This window comes from Euprymna scolopes, chromosome 2, assembly GCF_053919585.1.
Source record: "Euprymna scolopes isolate OS-2025 chromosome 2, ASM5391958v1, whole genome shotgun sequence".
Lineage (NCBI taxonomy): Eukaryota > Metazoa > Mollusca > Cephalopoda > Sepiida > Sepiolidae > Euprymna > Euprymna scolopes.
Genome location: NC_136483.1, coordinates 38,084,498 through 38,108,138, shown reverse-complemented (window position 1 = coordinate 38,108,138; position 23,641 = coordinate 38,084,498). Strand labels below are relative to the sequence as shown.

Here is a 23,641-nt window from a genome sequence, read left to right as displayed (position 1 = left end):
GGATTGATATTTTTATATATAAAAAACAACAACAATAATAAAAAATCAATTATGTTAGGTATTTGTGGCATAGTAGACCAAATGAAGACTTACAATTACAAATATTATTTTTAGGGTATTTGGGTCTGTTTTGAACGAATATCACATTTAAAATTGTTGCCGGCAGACAGATGTTTACAAGTAACAACAAAGTCAATCCGGCCTCATTTTTGAAAACAAGTCAACCCGGTTTCGTTTTCGATTTCCCAAAATGTTATTTAGGGGAGAGGGTCGCCATTGGAGAGCAAAGAAAGATATTTTTTTCGGATGGGGGAGGGGTGGGGCTCATATTCAGAAGTTCAAAAATACACCCTAGTCACTTGAGAGAAAGATGCGTCTTGAACTTGGAGAGAGAGAGAGAGAGAGAGAGAGAGAGAGAGAGAGAGAGAGAGAGAGAGAGAGAGAACCAATGCAAAAATACGAAAGATGTTTTTCGGCTATCCCTTCTTTAATATATAAAGGAAATAAAATTATAGTTTGTAGAATAGAACAGATAAGACTAGAGGAGGACTGATATTGGTAGAGGGTCTGGAGAATGATTATAGGTTGATTACCCTGCCTTTGATAAAATTTCTCTAAAATTAACATGTCGGAAAATAAAAGAAAGTAACAGTCTAAATTTGAGGTATTAACAGTGTGTATCCAATGAACATTATTGTATATGTAACACCATCTTCTTTTGCTTTCGATGTGTTCTTATTTTTATACTAAGAATATATTATAATTTTTCTTTCTATGCTGTGTACCATGAATTCTTATCCCCAGTCAATGCCGATATTCTGAAACAGATACAGAATTCTGACTTTTGATAAAAAAATAAAAACAAAGTAGTGGAGCCAAGACTGCTGCACTACAACACTTCAACCATCTTTTGTCTTTGTCAGGAGAGCAGAACCCTAGAAGCAGTCCAAGATTGGAGATGGCACATCAACCACAACAGGGAGTGAAAACAGGTAACCTGTTGGTGCAGTTGACCCCCTCTTGTCTGTCAGTTATAGAGACCGCGACAAAAGAAGGTGTTCATCATGTGGTACCTGTTTAAGCCACACACACTAATACAAATGAGGGAAAGGTTATACAGCATTTCCCTGCTGTGAATGCATGCTTAGTGCTTAACACTGACATCTTTTTAGACAGTTTTTATCCTTGAAAAGTTTTGTTTCACATTGCCGCACATACACACACACACACACACATTATATATATATATAATTATTTTTTTACTATAATAATTAAATACCTACAGACACTAGTGTTTCATCCTTTCAGGATTCTTCAGTGCAGGGTGTCACGATTACTACCAGTCGAACGATTCGAACCCCGCGACACGAGACATCTCTGGCTCGATTAGCGGAGGCCGTATCCATTCGGCTACCATTAACCGTGTGAAATAGCGTTGAATTTTAAACATTTTAATTTAAATGTTCATTACGTCAGACAGACAGTGATCAAATCGTTATACGATGATCTACGCATAAGAGCTAAATTGACCAACTTTTTAATTCAACTGAAAGTGCTCAACGATAGCCTGATTAATCCTAGCATGGATGAAACACGGAATATTCTGTGTAGCTTAATTGCCATATATATTTTATAACTTATTACCTAGCTCTACCTACATATTGAGCACTGTTGAAGTAAATACTTAAAGTTTACACATAAATTTATACTTTCGTACATTAATTTATGTGATTAAATGAAGTAATCATATATATATATATATATATATATTAAATGAAAGATGAGGAATAAAATTTATGTATAATTTTATTATATTATCAGAACAATAAGGAAAAGTTAAAGGGGAATAATGGAAATCATTTCAGACAAAGCCACTTGATGTAATGGGCTAAAAACATACTACTTCAAGGTTGAAAACTAGCCAACAATAAGTTTTGATAGATTGCGAATTAGAAAACGGCAATTCTTTCATTTATCAGAAACATTGTTCATGGAATATGAGGATTAAAGGACAAAATAATAAAAGGTGGCTTTAAACCATTCAAAAACAACTGTAGCAAGTTGGTCTCTGGTTTGACAATCATGTGAGCAGAGAAAACTGATGGAGAAATCGTGTGAGAAATGAGATTATCAACACAAAGTTAGGGGGATTTTTGTTAGCAGCAATCAACAGGGATCTTAAAATGAATAAAACTGAGAGCATCTTTCTCCACATCCCGTGCCATGATAATAGCTATGATCGAATTAATTTAAGTTCATCTCTTTACAGATCGCAAGCATACCAGTGGAGGATACGTCCTTGAAAAACAATCCAGCAAAAAACCGGGCTATTATGATGGCGGTGGCATTGATCTCTTAGGTTGAGTTATCTTTCTGTTGTTCTGTGCAGTCCAAAGTGGTCCAACCTCCCTAGAATTTACTTATGCTTTGAGAAGTAGTAAGTTTGTTAATAATTGCTTGAGTCGTTGCTACCAGAAAATGTTAGCAGAGTTGCTCAGATATTTTTTATGGGCCAGAGTGCTCCACTTGTTGGTGCTGACTTTAAATCTCCACCTTACACCCTTGTCTCATATCTTCTCTTATAGAGAAGATAATCAATACCAAAATGGAATGTTTATAGTCAAGATTGCTCTTTTTGACTTCTGGTTTCTGCTCTGTTGATGGGATGACAATGACAAGCAAGATATGGTCCATTCTGATTAATGATTATCTTCCTTTCAGATAATGTGAAAGTTTCTCCCCTTTCCCTTATTACTCCATTCCCAGTAAATCACATTCGCCCTATCATCTGAATATTCTAGAAACCATTTACATTAAGTCTTTGAGACCTTCTCTTTGTAAACAAAAAGAAAATCTTAAAGTGACTTCTATTTCTTCCCACCTTTTTTGCCTTACTATGATCTCCATCATATCTTTTTCTCTTAATCGTAATCCCAATCTCGATTTAGATCTGTTGAATGAGGTTCAAAACTGGTTAGCTAGCCTTTTCTTTTTATTTTTTAATTCATCATGTTTCGAAATAAATATAATTTTTATAAAATAGATAATCAAAATTGTAAAAATCATTGAAACTAAACCTACATTAAAAATTATTGAAACTAAACCTATATTAAAAATTATTGAAATTAAACCTACATTAAAAATTATTGAAACTAAACCTACATTAAAAATTATTGAAATTAAGCCTAAATTAAAAATTATTGAAACAAAACTTATGTCAGGCATTATTGAAACAGTATGTTAAATATTATCAAAACAGAATCTATTTGAATTATTAAAATATGACAAACATATTGAATAGTTTTTAAAATTTACTAGAATAAATTAAACATTAAACAGTAAAGAAATTGAAAATTGATAGATATTAATCATTAAGCAACCCAGCTATGAGTAAAATAGCAATTTATGTGGTTCTTGTCCAGAATTCTCCCTTATATTAAAGAAAAATCTGTACATATCTGATAAAATGAAAATATATTTAAAAAATTATGTAAAATGATCTGTTAGTATCATTTTTATAAACAAAATCATTTTTAAGTGACTAATGGGATTTTGTAGGCATTACAAAATAAGTTTCCCAAATTTGAATTATTGTTATATTATTTCTCGTAATTTTTTTTTAGATTCTTTTCAAAATGGCGGACAAGACAACTATTCTTCAATTACTCATAAAATTTGATTTTCTTATTTAAAAATAAAACTACTTGATCAATTCATGTGATTTTTGGAATATGAAATTTTCGTTCTATCATAGGTATGTACATAATACAGATTTAAAAAAAAAAATTTAATATAGGAGGAATTCTGAGCAAAAACCAAATTTGTGTTCATTTTGTCAAACATAATGAATTGTTTATGTTGTATTTAGATAATTAAAAAAAGTTTGATATGCCATAAAACAGAGAAAGCAAATCCACAGAGTAAACATGGCAAAATACTTGCATACCAAATGAGAATTAACTGTAAAATTATTTAATGATAATCAAAAATGATGGAATGAACAGAACAAATGGATTTATAGATGTTAACATCAAAATTAGAATTTATTAAAAAATATAAAATTAAGAAATAAAAAAAAGATAGCATAAAAAATGTGAAGAAAGCAAGAAAGTGCCAAAGATTTGTGGAAAAATATGAAAGAAGATCAAAAATGCTTCAAGAATAAATTTTGTCGCTTTGTTTTTGGTATTTAAGCACCATTTTGTTTTGGACATTTTTACAGACCAATTTTTTTGTCTGCATACAATTATTACTCATGTTGCTAGAGAATTGCCTTAGTTTTAAAAATGTTTATCAAATAATTTTTAGAGTAAATAAATCTAATGTAAAATGATCATCAACTTGACTAATTTTATCAAGTATGTTTGCTAGAGAATTCCATTTTTTTTCTTGTTTAAAAATATTTTTTTAGCTAATATTTTAGATTTTAAAATAAGAGATCTCTTTTCGTAAATTTATTAATATTAAATGATCACCCATTTTCTGACCAGCACTAATTTCTGGACAGAAGAGTGGCCAACTGATTTTAATGAATTTTAATGCCATTATGTAGTGACCAATGGATTTGGGGGGGGGGCGGATATTGTAAACATATTGGTGGGAGAGGAAGAGAGATGACTAAACTTAGTTATTTTTCTTTTTTAACTTGTGTAGTATACTGTACAGGTAATTTTTTTTTCTCTCACTTTTTACATTTTTTTTTGTATTTGTTTCTTTAGGCTTGATATTTTTTCACATTTTTTCTTTAAAATGTTAAGGCATTGCCCGGTTGGTCAATTTCTATTGCATGGGCAAACTAGTACATTCAGAATTCATTTGGGCATACTTTTCAGGCTCAAACGTGGGGGACAAAGGCATGGCCAGAAAGCAGATGAGTGTTTCCAAATCACAAAATAGAAGAATAGTAAAAAAAAAAAATGTTTTAGTGCTATGTAGTGAATTCACAATTTTAGGGAAATTGTGAAAATTGCCAAAAGAAAAACTAATCACATCCCTTGCATGATGTTCTACTTCTATTGTAGAAATTGAAAAAAATTAAAAAAGAGCAAAAAAAAAAATCGGTCAGTAAAAACGTTTGATTACATTTTTTCCTACATTACATTTCTGGAAATTAGTGATTGCCAATAAATGGGTGATTATTTTTAGTAAAATTTATGTAGGAATGTGACCGCTTATAAAATCCAAAATATTGGATAAAAAATAAAACAGAAATTCTTAAGTGGCATGATCAATAATTGTACACAGAAAAAAGAAAAAATATTGATTCATACAAATTCTAAAACAAGTGGTGGGTAAATACCAAAAAAAAAATACATCAATTTTTTATTTTTTTTTAATCCAAAATCAGTAAATGCATTTGATGATGATGATGATGATGATGATGATTGCCGGGAAGGCATGATACAATTTGTAAAGGTTTTATGAAAATATCTTTAAAAAGTTATGATTCAAACCCTTCAGAAGATATAGAAGAGAGGAATGCTTCTGTATTGGTAACAGTACAGGGTGGGTGGGTCTGTGAATGACTTAATTAAATTGCTTTTATTTTGGCTTACATTATATTATTAAAGTTGAATAGATGTTTATTATGTTTTTGTTTTTTTACATCATGTATAAATGGCTAAACACTTTTTTAATTAAAATCTTTACGTGTAAAAGGCTTTGTTCATTCCATATGAGGTTTCAGTATATTATATCTTTTATCAAATCAATAGAAAAAGATATTTTCACAATAGCAAAAGCATTGCAAAATTTTTTTCTCTTAATTTTTTGCAGATTTAAACAAGAAATAAATAATTTTGTCACATAAAAGATTTTCTAGTCATCTTTATGCCATAATATTGGATATCTCCCTTTTTTTACACACACAAATAAATATATATATATATATATATATATATATATATATAGTAAGTTATAAAAATATATATGGCAATTAAGCTACATAGAATATTCCACATTTCATCCATGCTCGGATTTGCTTTAATTGCCATCTTGAGCACTGTTGAAGTAAATACTTAAAGTTTATGCATAAAATTATACTTTGTTATATTAATTTATGTGATTAAATGAAGTAGTCATTTTATATATATATATATATATATATATATATATATATATATATATATATAGACGTTATATGATAGTCAGGATTTAAAACCTTGGTATTATCTTTTTTAAAGTATTCACAGATATACATTCTGTATGCATAAAACTTTTTATAAAAAGATAATTATAAAATTTAAATAACAAACTACATATAACTCAGTATGTAAACTAAATGTATGTATATATATATATATATATATATATATATATATATATGTATGTATATGTATATATATGTATATAGCCAGTAGAGTTTAGTTTCCTAGAAGTACATCCAATGAAACAACATGTGTCTACCAAAATATGTGCATACATGTTTCTGTAATCACCCGCGTTGGGGGATTACAGAAACATGTACGCACATATGTAGCCATTAATGTTTGTATAAATAAAATTAATATATATGTATATATATATATGTGTGTGTATATATATGTATATATATGTATATATGTATATATATATGTATATATGTATATATATATATATATATGTATATATATATATACTGATGTGTTTCACAATCCCTCAGCAGTGGATGCTGATGCAATTGATAGCCTGCCACAATGTGATACCATATTCAGAATGGATCGTTTGCCTAATGTGGTTGAGGTGCGGTTGGCTATCGCACAAATCAGCAGTGGAAAGGCACCTGGTTTGGATGGTGTTCCGGTGGAGCTTCTTAGGACTGGAGGTGCGAATATTGCGAATGCTATCCTTGGTTTTGTTGAGGAAATCTGGCAAGGTGCTCCTATTCCACAGGATTGGATTGATGGTGTCTTGATGACCCTGTTTAAGGGAAAGGGACAGAGGAATGTTTGTGACAACTACCGTGGGATTATGCTTTTGGAAGCTGTTGGAAAAGTTCTCGCACGACTTCTATTAAACAGGTTACTGGAGGATATTTCTCCTAATGCTATTCCGGAATCACAAAGTGGCTTTAGGTCTGGCAGAGGAACTATGGATGTGATTTTTTCAGCCCGGCAAGTCCAGGAAAAATGCATTGAACAACAAATGCCACTGTATCAAGTGTTTGTTGATTTAACCAAAGCATTTGACACGGTTAACAGGGATGCTCTGTGGCTAATCTTAGAGAAAGTAGGGTGTCCTCTAACCTTTGTTAGAATATTCAAGGAACTGCACAGGGACATGAAAGCTCGAGTCTCATTTAACGGAAAATTGTCTGATGAAATCCCTGTTGACAATGGTGTCAAACAAGGTGATATTCCTGCCCCTACTCTTTTCTCTATATATTTTGCTGCTCTGCTTGCTCATGCGTTTCGTGATTGTGATAGGGGTGTCATGTTAAAGTTTCGAACCACAGGTCGCATTTTTAATCTTAGAAGATTTAATGCCAGAACCAAGCTACATCATGTCTTGGTCAAGGAGTTACTGTATGCAGACGACGCTGTTTTTTTTGTCACACACTGAGATTGATATGCAGCACATAATGAATAGCTTTGCTGACTCCTGCACTGCCTTTAGTCTGAGGATTAGTCTGTCTAAAACAAAGGTGATGTTCACTCCTGCACCAGGCCAATCATACGTGGAGCCAAACATCATGGTCTGTGGTGCTAGACTAGGTGTAGTTGATTCATTTGTGTACCTTGGTAGTTCTCTGTCGAGGGATGGCTGTCTTGACACTGAAATCCACAGGCAAATTCAGAAGGCATCTGTTGCTTTTGGAAGGTTGGAAAAGAGAGTGTGGTCTGATCGTGGCATCACAGACTGGACTAAGATCTGCGTTTACAAGACTTGTGTGCTGAGCACATTGTTGTACTCATCGGAGACCTGGACATCGCATCAAAGGCACATTAAGTGGCTTGAACGATTTCACCTAAAATGCTTGAGACGTATCTTAAACATCAAGTGGCAAGCACAAGTACCCGATACTGAAGTCCTCATGAGAGCATGTTGCTCTAGTGTTGAGAACTTTGTAATCAGATCTCACATGCGTTGGGTGGGTCACTTGGTTCGAATGAAAGATTGTAGGCTGCCAAAACAAATTTTTTACGGGGAGTTGGAAAATGGTAAGCGCCCTCAACACAAGCCTTGGAAGAGGTTCAGGGACTTTACAAAGAATAATTTGAAAGTCTTACAAATCGACATCGACACATGGGAAGAACTTACTCTGCAAAGGCCGAAGTGGAGAAAGCTTGTACGTGAGAGTTGTGACGCTCTAGAGAAAAGAAAGCAGGCCCACAGTAATCTGAAGCGAAAGCTTCGCAAAAGGTTTTATTGATGGTTTCAACTATGATACACAGAGCTGGAAGTGCGACACTTGTGAACGAGTGCTTTTGTCAAAAGCTGGCTACGTCAACCACCTTAAGTCGCACAAAACTCCTGTTCAGGTCAACTTTGCACCTATTAGTCCGAACCAAACGATCTGTTTGACATGCACTAAAGTTTGCAAGTCTACTGCTGGTCTGAGAAGACATGTGATTGTTCATAAGAATACCCTTCAACATCCAGAGGAAGTCAACTCGATGAAAATTGCTCAATTTGTGTGTCACATCTGCTTCAGGATGTGCAAATCTGCGGCAGGGGTGAAGAGTCATCTGAGATGGCATGGACGGCAAGATTGGAAGAACTCAGTGTGACGGCGATCATCTGGAAAGATGCAGCAATCATCATCATATATATATATGTATATATATATATATGTATTTGTATATATATATATATATATATATATATATATGTGTATATATATATATATTTTTTTTTTACATAGGCGTCACCACTTATCAAGGTCGATAGGCCACTCAAGGATAAGGATTAAAGAGTGTAGAGTAGTCAAAAGGACAATATAGTAATCAATAGTAATGGAAGTTCGGTAAATTTGTTAACTTAAGTGGAACGGCTCATCAGAAACTTGTTCACATTGGACTTGAAGACAACCATATTATAGACAGCTGGAAAGCAGGAAAACGGAAGACAATTCCACAGGCGTGCAGTTCTAAGAAAGAAGCTTTGATCATGGAATCTGTTTAGGTTTAGGCACAGATAAAGAGTGGGGAAAATTATTGATAATGTTTTCAGCTAGTCTAGTGTTTCTTGTGAAAGTTTGGCGAGGGGGGACCATAGATTGAAGCTCAGTCGAACACTTTCCATGAAAATAGCGATAAAGCAGAGACAAACTCGCAACATCTCATCTGTGAGATAGAGGTTGCAGCGAAGAGAAAAGGACATCTCCCACCAGGCCACAAAGTCTATTTTTAACCCTATCAAGGCAGGACAAGTCTTTTCTAGCAGCTCCTGCCCATATGTGGCAACAGTATTCCATCCTTGGACGTATCTAGCTCTTATATAGATAGAGAATTGCATCAGCAATGAGATATCTACTGGATCTATAGAAGGATCCGACCATTTTTCCAGCGGCCTTCGCAACAGATTTGATGTACGTATTCCATTTAAGATCAGGAGTAAAGGTCAAGCCCAGAAGCCTGTCAAAACTTGAGGCCTCCCCAAGACAAGAGCCATTCATTTTAATTGATGCCAGATGGGGATCAGAACGTTGATGATGTAAAGATAGAAGCTTGGTTTTAGATGCATTAAAAATAACCAGCCACTCCTTTCCCCATTGTACGTGATCAAGATCAGAGGAGAGAGAATCGGAGAGAACTTGGTCGTTTACTGTCTTAGATGTGCTACCATAGATGGTAGTGTTGTCAGCAAAAATGTCTACGAATGATGTAAGGATGTGATTTGGAAGATCATTAATGTAGATCAGGAAAAGAGTTGGGCCCAGGATGGACCCCTGAGGGACTCCAGCATTTATACTGTGAGCTTCTGATTTTTGCCCATCAACTACTACTCTTATGAACCTATCAGAGAGAAATGATTTAATAACTGAGAAGACATTTCCAGCTATACCATAGCTGGAGATCTTGTGAAGTAAACCTTTATGCCATACCCTATCAAAGGCCTTTGATATGTCAAGAGCAATTGCCCTAGAAAGGTTGCCTCTGTCGAGAGATTCACTAATCCTATGAGATATAACTGTAAGCACATCCTTGGACGTATATGTATACATATATATATGTGTATATATATATGTGTATATATATATGTATACATATATATGTATATATATATGTATTTATATATATACATATATGCATATATATATGTATGTACATATATGTATATATTTATATGTACATATATGTGTGTGTGTGTGTGTATATATATATATATATATATATATATTTTTTTTTTTTTTTTTTCTCTTATTCTTCGTCATGATCTTTAATGGAAGAATTTTAAGTTAAGTCCACTTGATGTTATCTGTGGTTTTTCTGTAGCCCGTTAATTACGCGTGGTCGTGCATGATTTGAAAGTCTGTTAAGTTTATCCATTAAATGCGTTTAGTGAAATTCGAAAATCAAATAAGACGCGTGTTACATTTAACAAGCCAAATAACAATGCACAAAACATTTTATCTTTCCCACTCCCTGAAGTTAAATCTATTTTCTCCTAATATTCTTGGTTTCTAATTTACAATTAAATGAGTTAGCCTAAAAACGTTTATGTGTGCATAGGTGTGCAATTTGTTTTTTCCTACCTTAGCTTGCCAATAAATGTTATTTAAGTGATAAAGAAAGGAATTACAATGAAAGTGATACAATTACTTGTGATATATTTGTAAAAGCTCTATTTTGGTTTAATCAAAGAATAATATTTGTATTGTAGTAAATTTATCTTCTTTTTTTTTTGGTTGAGTAAACAATATTCTGTGATTTTTCTTTCTGCCAATATCAATTTGTGAGGCATTTGCTAAGTTGAATAAAGAACAATAACATTTGAGAAGTTTCGTTGATTGAAAAAAAAAAAAAAGCATAATAATTTGTAGTAAAAAAAGAATTAAAAGAAAAGTATATTTTATTTATTTTTTTTTTTTTGTGAAAAATTATTTTCTTTTTTCCTGTCATGACTCAAAATGGAGGTTTGACATGGCTGAAGAAAGGTCATCTGAGGAATCTGCCGTCTGCGCATGCCCAGAGGTGACTTCTGGTTTAGACAATAAATCATTTTTTTTCAAAAAGCAAGCTTCCTTGTAAGGTGGATCAATGGGACCCTGTGTTGGTGGATGATATGTGTATTCTTTTTGAGAGTCCAGCTGAAACAATAAAAGTAAATTTTATTCCTATTTAAAGAAAAAGAGTATGCGCATGTTTGTGTGTATGCATAGAAAACAATTTACTAAAAGATGAACCCATTTAAAATTTGTAGCACAATGAATAATCGAGCTGAATTAATTATAATGGAATAAAAAGGAAATTTATAGAAGACTAGCGAGGGGTACCCAGCGTTGCCCAGGTGTTTGGAGGTGTGTTTGGAGGTGTGTGTGAAGATCGAACCCGAACCGTTGAGGCAAAGTTGTAAATTAAAGTGTGAAAAAAAAAAACGTGCGACATTAACCATTGCCCCAACGCAAGATGCTAACGGAAACACGTTTGAATTTATTTAATTACTTGGATTTAGCAGGTGCCCGTTTTAATGAGTTAATGAGGTCAAGTTTGACTGTGGGATAGTATTCATTTACTGCGGAAGATGTTATAGGAAAAAGACTAACCCACAATGCGGCGAGCGACAAATGTTGAATATTTATTTTCCCGAAATTGAGCAAATTAAATAGACAGGCGAGCTTCGTTGTTAACTGTGAGATATTACGATTTATATGTGATATAAAAAGTTTTAAAAAGTTGTGAACCGACCGACCGCTTCTCTGAAAAAAGCCTTTTGTAGACATACAGAAAAAGCAAACACACATACATACATACATTTTCGCTTTTATATTTATAGATAATACAACACAGAGGTGTAACGGATCAACGCAAACTGTAGCAAATTATATGGTATAAGCTATGCAAATTCACCTTTTATTAATAACAGTACATATGTACATATTTTTTATACATTTAACATTGTATTGTGCTCTTACTTGCTTCAGTAGGGTTTGATGGAAGTTCCATATTGTATGATATTTCGGAAAAATTTCCCTTCCGAGTTATTTGAAATGTTACGCTTCGTAATAAGTGTCAATCAAAAATCCCTGGCTCATGTTTTGAATACGTATATAAGGTTAACTGGCGAACCTTCTGTATTCAGCAAGTTGACAACCATGACGGCTTGCTATAAAAACTTTTTAAAAAATTAAAGCACTCAGCTTGCGCATGGTGTTGAAGTAGTATTTTTGAGTGATAGATATTCGGAGTGAAAGAATTCAGTTTACAGGCTGGCCTCAGACCGAGCATGTCCTAAGAAAGGCACTCGCGTAGGCAACTATAATGAAGCTGCAGAGTTATCTAATGATATAAGAAATTGTATATTTTTAAAGAATTTTCATGTATAAATTATTATAATCATTTCTAATGACTAAAAATAAAAAAAAAATCCAATATTGACATTTTGTAATAGAGTACGACAAAGTAAGTCTGAGGTGGTTGTCATACTTGCTATTTGCTTTCTTGCTTTCCTTTACCACTTGTAATGGCTTTTCCCAGGGCCTAAGAAAATAACATGTCTTACTAGCAAATTTTTGTTTGACAAGATGAAAGTAAAGAGATATCTATATCTATTAGTGTTGAGACTAACTGAATTGAAATTGGAATACTTTGTGCTATCAGAATCGGTATTGATTTTTAATTACTAGGAAAACTAAAATCTATATATCCCCTCACCACTAGTGTATTTGTTACGTCTGTGAAAATACATGCACATATTACATGGGTTTTTATGGTAATCCAAATAAAAAAAAAAAAATTAAATATTTAGCAATAAAAAAAAATGGAATCAGTATGTGTATTGAAATCAGGAATTTGGAACAGAATCGGTAATAGTAATGGAATTGGGAAAAATATTGGAATCATCCCATCACTAATATATATATATATATATATATAGTAATTTATAAAATATATATGGCGATTAAGCTACATACAAATATATATTTTATAAATTACTAACTAGCTCTACCTACGTATTGAGCACTTTTGAAGTAAATACTTAAAGTTTACACATAAATCTATACTTTCGTATATTAATTTTATGTGAGTAAATGAAGTAGTTATATATATATATATATATATTTTTACACAGTAATCACCACTTATCAAGGCCCGGAAGCCACTCAGGGATAAGGAGGACGACAAGAGTATGAAATGAAGACACAAAACTAATTTATTGGTAGATATAGAATGGATCATTTATTGAATAATGGAATACAGGCAAAATTTGGGGGATGAAAGGGACTCTTTATGCCAGGGCATTTCGAAGTCTAATGCTTCTCATCAGAAGAGTAGAGAAGGTGCTAGGTAGCATGGGGAGGATGCAGCGTCTAGCGTAAGGTTCATTAGGGACGAAAAAGATTAACAGGAATTATAAAATGTTGGGGGAAGCTTTACTGAATTTTAAATAAATAAGGAGAAGCTTGTTATATATAGTATGATATATAAGATTGAGATGGTATATAGTCTTTAACATAGTGTTGAGATTAAGGGGTATATGTATTAGGGTTAAATTGGGGGTGTATTGTTGCTGCATGGTAATTTATTTTCACGGTTTGTGTGGTGTCTATTTTCTATGGAGTGGTAATTTTGATTGGTGCCACCTAAACGGCAAATGGTGGCTATAAAATCGCTTATAATTTGGAGGCGGGGGGTATGCAAGGTTGTAAAACTGAAAGGTAATATGTGGCAATATATTTATAAGTTTCTTATGTTATGATATAGGAAGTATAATTATAAGGGGGCGGTCGAAGATTAGGATGGCAATGACTATGAGTGCGTTTAACTTGATGCAAAAGGTTAAGGATACATATAGATGGCAAAGTGGAGGAGTAAGGAAACCATTACTACATATGAGAGTGGTAAAAATATACCAAATAATAGTCGGGTAATTATAATAGTACGAAAGATAATAATAATAAAAATTATAATAATAGTAGTAGTAATAAAGATGAAAATAAAATAGAAGTAAAATTGAAGATAAAATTAAGATAAAGATAAAGACAAAATTAAAGATAAACATTAAAAATAATATTACCAGTAGTTGTGATAAAAGTAAATTCAAAGTTAATGTTAATAACAATGAAAATGGAGATAATGGTAGCGGTTATGGTAGCAATGACGGGAATAATAATAATAATAATAATAACAGGAATTATAATGATGATTATAATAATAATAAAGATAATAATAATAATAGTAATAGCGGTAAAAACAAGACAGTAATAATAATGATAATAATAATATAGATAGTAGTAACAATACTACTACCACTACCTCCACCATCACCACCACTACTACTACTAATAATAATGAAAATACTTTTGATAATAATTATTAGGGGTGCGTAAAAGAAAGGGATACAGACAGGGGGGGGGTCAGAATAGAAGGAAATGGGGTTGATGAGTGGGGTAAGTGGTCCCGTAAAAATAAAGTGAAATAAAAGAATTATATATATATTCTTTTATTTTATATATATTACATATACATTAAAATCGTGGCTTAATACACTCGTACAGAAAAACGTGATTTTTTTTCTTTTCGTAGAATATCGGTTAATAAAGAAAACAACCATACTTACAAGGAGAGGATATGTTTTATCTGAATCAAAGCCACTTAAATCTCCACAAGCAAGGAATGGCACAATGATTCGGTTAGGTCCAACAAGATTATTGAAGTCAACATCTAAAACAAGACAAAAACAAAAAAATAGGTTAATTAAATTTTTAACACATAAAAGAATAAAAACAGATCAATTCTTAAAATGCATACAATCTGTGCATTTAGTATTGAAAAGTGCGACTGATGAACAAAGTTTCTTATAGGGTTTCAATTAATAAATATTAGCATTTTCAAAATTTCTTATTCCATGCCATGCATTGCTTAAAACATTTTTTTTCAGATTTTCATTCCACTTGTCATTTTGTGAAATTTTTATTTTTATATATATTTTTTTATATTTTTATATATATCATTAAATAAAAGAGACGGTTTTTTGTCTATCAATTCTGTTTTTGATCCTTTCCAACTTCTGAATAACAATTTTCACTTCTGGCAGGAACTGGCTAATGTAATTGCCATATTTGTCGTAAATCTGAGTACTTTCCAATCCTTCTGGATTCATTGTCAGGAATAGATTAATCCAACTTTTGAACAATTTATATATAATTTTTTTTTTTTTTCAACAAATATTTTGGTTACATCAGCCAGTTTTTGCCAGTAGTAAAAATCATTATTCGGCAGTTGGAAAGCATCAAAAACAGAATTGATAGACAAAAATGTCTGCTTAAGAGAAAAATGCTGCCTAAATATACATATATAGTATCAAAAATAAATGGGAATTTGAACTGCATGCATGTATTTCTAGCATTCATCTCTTTTAGCAAATGAGATGTATGTTTAAAATAAAAATGAAGTAAAATGGAAAATTAGCCTCCCATTAAAAAAAAACAAAAAAACTGCTAATCGTTTGTTTAAAATACATCCCTGTTACTATCATCTTCTCCAAACAATACAAATGAAACCGTTTTTTTGTCAGGTAGGCCATTAATGAAGCTTGTAAACTCCAATATAAGTGCATTTATCTGCTTTGCATGGAATCATCACTTGTAAATCTAATCCCGCTAGTTTTTTTGTCTTATATTTTCCTCATTTATATTTTTTAAAAACAAATTTCTACTCTTATATAAAAGTCACTTTGTGTGTGAGTGTGTGTGAGTTCCTTCCACATAGGTTCTGAAACGGCTGAGCCTATCTTTTGCAAATTTCACACAAAGGTAATTTATATTTATGGCAGTATTCTTAGATATGTTTTGTACAGAAATTCACCCAATAAGTGTCAAAAATTGAAAAAATCTGATTTAAAAAATAGTCTTTCTTCTCTTATAGATGAAAAAGAACTTTTACAGGAGAATATTTTATGTTACGCCAGTGTAACCTTGGCCAGTGTAACGTAAAATATTCCCACATAAAAATTATTCTTTTGTATCTATAAGAGAAGAAATACTATTTTTAAGATTGTCAAGCCCAAACATCAGCTGACATGATAAACAAACACAGATAGAATTTGATGAATAACATTATTATTTTTTCATATTTTTTGCGAATTAGTCCACTGGGCAAATTATTCCTTGTAATATATAATATTCAATAGTGGATTGCCTACATTACTGTTTAAATAAATTTAATAGTACTATGTTTCTGTATTTTTTAGATGAAGATTGATAATTTATATCATTTGGATTATTCAGACTATTGCTCTCATCTTGGGTGCTATTTGCACAACGTTTCAGTCAATGTAACCTCCGACCTTCTTTAGGTGTAACTTATCAAACTCTGGAATCTTTCTATCAAATTCAGAAATCTGCACAGAATTTTGAAAGATTTCTGAGTTCGACAAGCTACATCTGAAGAAAGCATAAGTTACATTGACAGAAACGGTGTGCAAATAACACGCAAGATGAGAACAGTAGTCCAAATAACTCTAATAGCGTTTATTATTATTATTATTATTATCATCATCATCATCATGTAGCCTTAGAAAGAGGTCAGAAATTTTGTGTTACAACCTGATAAAATTTATTGTTAGGGATACAATTTTATTGAAAATGTATTTACAAGAAAATATATTTAAAGCCGAGACAGATGCATAATTTTTCAGGCAACTTTTTCTAGACACTACCTCAAAATAAAAAAATCCCTCATTAAATTTCCCTTAAGTAAAGAAAGGAATACTGAATGAATCCATGGCTGATGTTCAAAACGACATAAGAATTTATCAGAAAATTAGATCAAGAATTTTTTTATCATTTTTTTTTTGGACACTGAAAGTAGGTTACGGTTTTATTTGTACTTTGACAAATATTTATTTATGAAAACCAGACTTTTATCATTACTGATGGTTCAAATGACCTATAATTTTTCTCCATTTTCCATAACATTAACCAAGTCTAATAATATTAAATACAAACTAACAGTAGCAATGGGATTGTTGGGTTAATAAAATCAATTGTCTGCTCTCACACAAAGATAGGTCATGTGATTTGTTTGTTTTTTTTGTTTTTTTTAGATCATATGACATCCTGGGAGACATCAGACAACAGAGGATGAGTTACCCAAGAAGATACCAGTTATTTTTTCTCCCAGACATTCCAGTCTAGTAAGTAATACATAGCATAGTTCTTTGTAGGAAAAAAACAAATGTATTTATTGTTAATTCTTAGTTTTCTATTGTTAATAAACATTGCATTTAATCGGTCATTTTCTTAGAGTTATTATTTGCTTTAAGAACAAAAGGTGAATACAATAGAAGGGAGGGGGGATTGGTGTAGAATATAAAATGTAGACTTAAATAAGAGCCAAATATGTCCTAAGATGGAGTACTGTTGCCACATCTGGGGAGGAGCTGCTCAGTGTACCCTTTCCTACTTTCATAGGGTACAAAACTGTCTTTGAAATCTAGAGAAGAGATATTGCGAGTCTACCTCAGCTCTATTGTTATTTTCATAGCAGATGCTCAACTGAGCTTCAATCTATACCCCCCCCCAAAAAAAAAAACATTTGCAACAAATACTCGTTTAACTACTACAATCATCAATAATTTCACTTACTCTCTATCAGTGCCTAAAACTAAACAAAGATTTCAGGAGCAAAGTTTCTTTCCTAGAACTGTTTGTGGAACTCAATAACACAAAGCTGCTTCCCAATTGACTATTACATGGCTTTTTGAAAGACTAATGTAAACAAGTTTTGTTGAGTCATTCTCTTATATAATCAAACTGTACCCAAGTTTGCCAATCCTCAAGGTATTGTCTCACAGTCTATCTGACACTCATTAGCTCTTATCCTCAAAGGACCCTTAGGCCTTGATAAACAGCGCCCTCCACCCTCCAGTAAAAAAAAAAAATGCCAAATGTCCATAAATGTCCTAAATAGAAAAAAAAAAATAACTGTCAATAAGACAGCAACAGAAAGAACCAAGTAGTGGATAAAGGACTTGATAGAATTCAGTTCTAAAGTTACACTCTTCTGAAGGTTGAAGGTTCAATCCTCAATGCAGGCGACACTCAAAATACAACTGTGAATTACTTAGGATTTCTATCCAGTCATAGTTAATGGAATGAGAGCATGTTACCTCCATGGATTAAATAAAAAGTTACGTTTGAAATTCCATGCAAATTATCGAATTCAAAAGAAAGATTCCTGAATTCAACAAGATACACTCGAAGAAGTTGGAGGTTGCATCGAACGACATGTAAAAATAACACTCAAGATGAGAACAGTAGTCTGAAGAATCCAAATAATAAGTAGATTGAACGTATATTTATATTAGTATTGGGACAATTCTGCAAACTTTTGGAACTCTCTTCTGATTGCCTGCTTTCCAGCCAATTACAATCTGATTGTCTTCAAGTCCAATGTAAACAAGTTCTTTATGAACCGTCCTCCTAAGTAATCCAATTTACAAAATTCCCACTACTTATATTTACTAAGCTATAATCACATTGACTAATGTATACCCATTAACTCTTAACCTCGAGTGGCCTCCGGGCCTTAATAAGTGGTGTTTCCTATGTAAAAAAAAAAAATCAGGAATAAAAAAATCGGAACTTTTTGGAGTATCGGAATCGATATTGGAAAAAGTTGTGCCTCTTTTCCGATGCAAAAAACGATTATTTTCATTGTTTTTATTTGTTTGTTTTTAGTTAAAATTTAACTTTCCATGGCTCATATTCATGATTAAATGATAAATATTGATTTTAAACTACCAGTAAAACTAAACTATATAAATAATCTTCATTTCGTTTTGGAAATTATATGCATATATTTCATGGTTTTTATGTTAACTCTTCCCAAAAACAATACTATATTAAAAATCTTAAAGAATCAGAATTAATAATTGTATCAAATCAGGGAAAATACCGGAATCATCCCATCACTAATTTATATACTATGGTTATGGTTGCTTAACTATTACTTGCTAAGGAAATATGCAAGATAGGTCATGAGGGTCCCAATTTACTTGCCTCTCCAGAAAGACAGAGTTAGATACAATAGTGATTTTTAATGTGGAGAAAATTCATCTCCACAAAAATGGACATTTCAAATTGGAACAAAAATAAAAATGACCTCAGTTTAGAAGAATTTCTCCTTCAATGGCTGAGTACAGAAAAGATGAAGTGTACTGCGTAGTATCAGAACAGATACTACTTTGCTCCTAGCGAAAAAGCACAGGAGAGGTTATGAGGATTTTTATAACTGAATAAATACTTGTTGGCATGTTATGGGAACTCATTTGCATAAAACAAAAACATATTTTTAGAATCTTTCTTAGCAGAATGTCACCACTTAAGAATATTAAGTCATCACTAGGGTTGTGACAAAAGATTATACTTATCATTATATTTCGAGTATATATCCGAGACAGACACAATTAATCAATTGAGAATCACATCACTCTATCTAAAAACATATCAGATATTAACTGATATATACTCGAGAGTCAAAATAATGAAAAGAATATTCACTTGTAATAACCCTAGTCACGTAAAAGAAATGATAGAAAATTTCTTGCATCTAAGAGTATCCTGTATCTTTATAAAGCCACCATTTACTCATGTACGGAGTATTGTTGCCACATTTGGGCTATTGCATCTACCACTAGTCTCTCACTCTTAGACAGGATCCAAAAAAGGGTCTCCAATCTAATAGGTTCCACACTTTCAAATAAGCTCCAACATCTGTCCCATCGCTGCGATATTACATCCCTATACCTGTTTTACAAGTACTTTAACGGAATATGTTCTGATGAACTTGTGACTCTCGAAATACATATTCTTGACTAACCCATCAAGCAGCAAAATCCCATCCCTTCAATATAGAGATCCCTAGATGCCAGAAAGTCTTCTACTCTAATAGCTTCTTCGCTTGGACTGCTAAATTTTAGAATTCCTTCCCTGTTTCTTGTTTCCCTAACATGATTCCAAATGGCAATATACCTTGTTTGGGGGTAAATAAAAGTAAAAACTAAAAGATAGGGAAAGTAGGCATCAAATTGGAAAGTGGTAACTCCATAGCAGAGAGAGAGAGAGAGAGAGAAAGAGAGAGAGAGAGAAGAGAGAGCTATAGAGACAAGATCCAATCAACAAAGTAATATGTTTACCAGCATCAATGAAATGAACCTAGACTTATATTTATATAAATGCAGGCATCAGTTGAGAACTTCAGCTAGTATAAAAAAAATTATATCTATATATTTATATATGTAACTGCTACCCTCATTTCTTTTACTCATGGGTTACTGTTTATTAAGGCCAGTGAGGGCCACTCAAGGGTTAAATAGATTGCCAGTTGGACATTGATTGCCACTACAAGAATAATGGAAACAATGAGTGGAATGGGTAGAAGATTACTTAAGAGGACTTGTTTATTCAAGAAGAGGGCTCAACAAGTATTTGTTTACATTAGACTTGAAGATGATAATGTTGTAGTCAGATGGAAAGCAGTATTTTGTTCTCATGTAGGGTGTTCTAGGAAAAAATCTTTGTTCATCGAAGTTGTGTTTGGTTTTTGGTATAAAGAGAGAAAGTTAGGTTCTTTGTTATTGTTCTAGCTAGGCAAGTTCTTGCCATGAATGTTTTACAGGAGGGATGGGGGATTAGATTTCAGTCAAGCATCAAACATGAATATAACAATACCTCAGAGAGAGAGAGAGGCTAGCAATCTCTTTTCTGTGTGAAAGAGGCAACAGGGTAGAGAAGAGACCATTCCTCATTGTTATGAAGTTGATTTTGTACTTTGTCATGGAAAGAGTGTTCCAAGTGGCACCTCCCCAGATGTGGCAGCAGTACTACACCTTAGGATGTATCTGGTTCTTATACAAGTAGACAATTGAATCAGGAATGAGGTACTTTCTGGAATAGTAGAATTTTTCAACCATTTTTCCAATGACCTTTTGATGTAAATCTATTTTAAGTCTGGGGTGAAAGTCAGCTCAGTCCTAGGAGGATATAAAAGAGGGTTTCCTCAACATAGCTATTCATTCCAATGAACCTGTCTAAAAGATATACTTCCAGGATTGAGGTTATATAATCTTTATAGGAAAAGTAGGAATAAACAGAAAAATCAAATTCATTTATAAAAATTTCAAGAGAGTTCATTATTAGAGAGGTGAGGCAGCTGTTCAATATTGAAAGTTTCCATTATAAAATTTTAATAATGTTGAGTTTTCTCAGATTTGGTTTGGTTTGTCCATTTTACAGCAAAAAGCTTTTTTAGAAACACAATTATAAAACATCCATTGTACATTATTACTTAGACATGACTGGAGGAAAATTGTGAGTTCATATCTTTCTCAATTGTATTACAGCATAGAATGATAAAATTGTTGCCCTAGAAAAGACAACATGATTCCATTTCCGTTTGATGAAAACCGGTTTTCTTTTTTTGTTGCAGACCATCTACTAGTTGGCCAGTTGTGTACAAATCCCAAGTGCGATAGGAGCCTTTTATTATGTCTAAAAGTGACACAACATTCGATGAGTGAGATCGAAGATGCACCGCTGTACAACTCATGTTCTCTACCGATCCAAGTTATGACAACAGGACCATTGCCAGCAAATCTGGGCATTCCAAAACACTTGAGGGCACAGCTCAATGAAGTTTCTGGCCATAGGTATGGTCTTTGGTGTCGTTTCAAGTGAGGGCCACATCATACCACCTCACATCTTCAAAGTCAACACCAAAGTGTAACTGGATGTGCTGAAGAGTGTGGTGATCCCCTGGTGCAATCAGGTAACTGCTGGTAGACCCTTGGGGTGGCAGCAGGACTTGGCGCCGGCCCACAAGTCCAAAGAGACACAGGTTTGGCTTCAGAAGAAGTGTTACGACTTTGTACGTTTCTCTTCCTGACTCCCCCTCCCCTCCCAACCTGAACACGCTGGACTATTCATTTGATCATATGTCGAGAACATCACCAACATGACCTCCCACATCAAAGCCAGTCTGATTGCTACCATCCACCGAGTATTCGCCGGCACTTGTGAAAAAGATATGCTCCCAGTTCCAGACCTGTATTGAGACGATGATTGAGGCTGAAGGCGGCTACATTGAATAGATGTCAGCTCTACTACATAATCAACTTACCTAAATTGATTTTTTCCATAATTGTTTTAAAATAAAGCTGTAGTTTTTGTTTTCTTTAGGGCGACAATTTCATCGTTCCACCCTGTAGCATGTAAATGTCCACAATAGTTTGGTGTGTTCGATAACCTTTGTTGGGTTATTAAACGTTAAAATACAATAGTTATTATAAACAGTTCATTGCACATGATGAATTTAATGCAGGTTATTTTATTCACGCCTGGTGAAAAATCGGAGAAAGGGGTGATACTTTTCCTCATAATATTAATGTGTAAATAAGCATAACGTTCTGATTTTTGACACAGCTGATTCTATAGTCTAAAACATTAGATCAATTATGAATCAACAATCTATTTTCTAGGAAACGAATGATGACAAAGAACTTGTTTATTTGAAAAATTTAACAAATAAATAAAATTAAATTAAATCAATGACAAAGGCTTTAAACTAAGTTAATACAAAATATCATGTGATATAAAAAGCATGAAAAGCTTTGTAACAATTATTCTCAGTTCAAAGTGCAAAGCTTAAATTCAAAAATAAATAGAAGGGTGAGTCGAAATCTTTACACATGTGCTAGTTTGTGACATGTATATGTGTACATGAAATCTGATCAAAGTCAACACACTAGGTCAGAGGATTTACTAGAAGCACCACAATTGCCTTGCATAGAAATAATCCTAAGGATGAACATACTGATATGATCATGTGATGTGTTCAGTCTCCTGTATAATTTGTTGCAAAAGCATAGACGTCTTGAATTGCAGGAAGATTGCATTAGGAAAACCAGGAATTAACGAAAAAGCTTGCATCTTGGAATTATTGAGTTATCTCCCTTTATTTTATTTATTTATTTATTTTTTTAGATTGTTTTCAAAATAGCGGACAAGACAGCTACTCTTCTGTTATTCATAAAATATAATTTACTTATTTAAAAATAAAACTAATCAATTTATGTGAATTTTCATTTGTCACAAACATGTCCATTATACAGATTTTTCTTTATTTTTATATTTTAATATAGGAGGAATTCTGGACAAAAGCCCCCAAAAAATTAATTCAAAGAAACTATCTTTAAAAATCTAAGAGATTGGATTTCCAAATATTTCAACTCAATCAAAAACCTATTGCTATGGTGAAAATTGTGTAAGGATACAACATATATGTTTGAAGTTATTTTATATTTTTATGGAAATCATTTCAGACAAAATATGAAGCCATTTGATGTAAGGAGCTAACAAGAACAAAAGATGATTATCACAAAGAGGAGAGATGCCTATTGACGTTAGTCTTGGAAAGACCAAAATTATAGGCAGGTAGAAAACAGTTAGCACAAAGAGAGTTTCATAAGCCTGCAGTTCTTGGAAAGAAGCTACTGGAAA

General features: G+C 32.7%; 1 protein-coding gene and 1 long non-coding RNA gene across 6 annotated transcripts in view; one reads left to right on the top strand and one right to left on the bottom strand.

The window, feature by feature from the left end:
* LOC145291225 (uncharacterized) overlaps positions 1-23,641 on the top strand; it is an 80,796-nt gene that overhangs the window by 29,927 nt on the left and 27,228 nt on the right. The window contains exons 2-3 of one of the 2 annotated variants that reach the window (XR_013869355.1): positions 17,188-17,277; positions 23,284-23,406. This is a non-coding gene — a long non-coding RNA (uncharacterized LOC145291225). Of the gene's footprint in view, positions 1-17,187; positions 17,278-23,283; positions 23,407-23,641 lie in introns of those variants that run through there. The other variant, XR_013869354.1, reaches the window with a different exon arrangement.
* LOC145291202 (tRNA (cytidine(32)/guanosine(34)-2'-O)-methyltransferase-like) overlaps positions 10,749-23,641 on the bottom strand; it is a 71,612-nt gene continuing 58,719 nt past the window's right edge. For 3 of the 4 annotated variants that reach the window (XM_080136811.1, XM_080136787.1, XM_080136802.1), the window contains exons 10-11: positions 14,701-14,804; positions 10,975-11,230 (exon numbers count right to left, since the gene is read on the bottom strand). In XM_080136811.1, coding sequence (XP_079992937.1) covers positions 11,039-11,230; positions 14,701-14,804 — 296 coding nt within the window. In that variant the 3' untranslated portion in view covers positions 10,975-11,038. Of the gene's footprint in view, positions 11,231-14,700; positions 14,805-23,641 lie in introns of all 4 variants that reach the window. The other variant, XM_080136794.1, reaches the window with a different exon arrangement.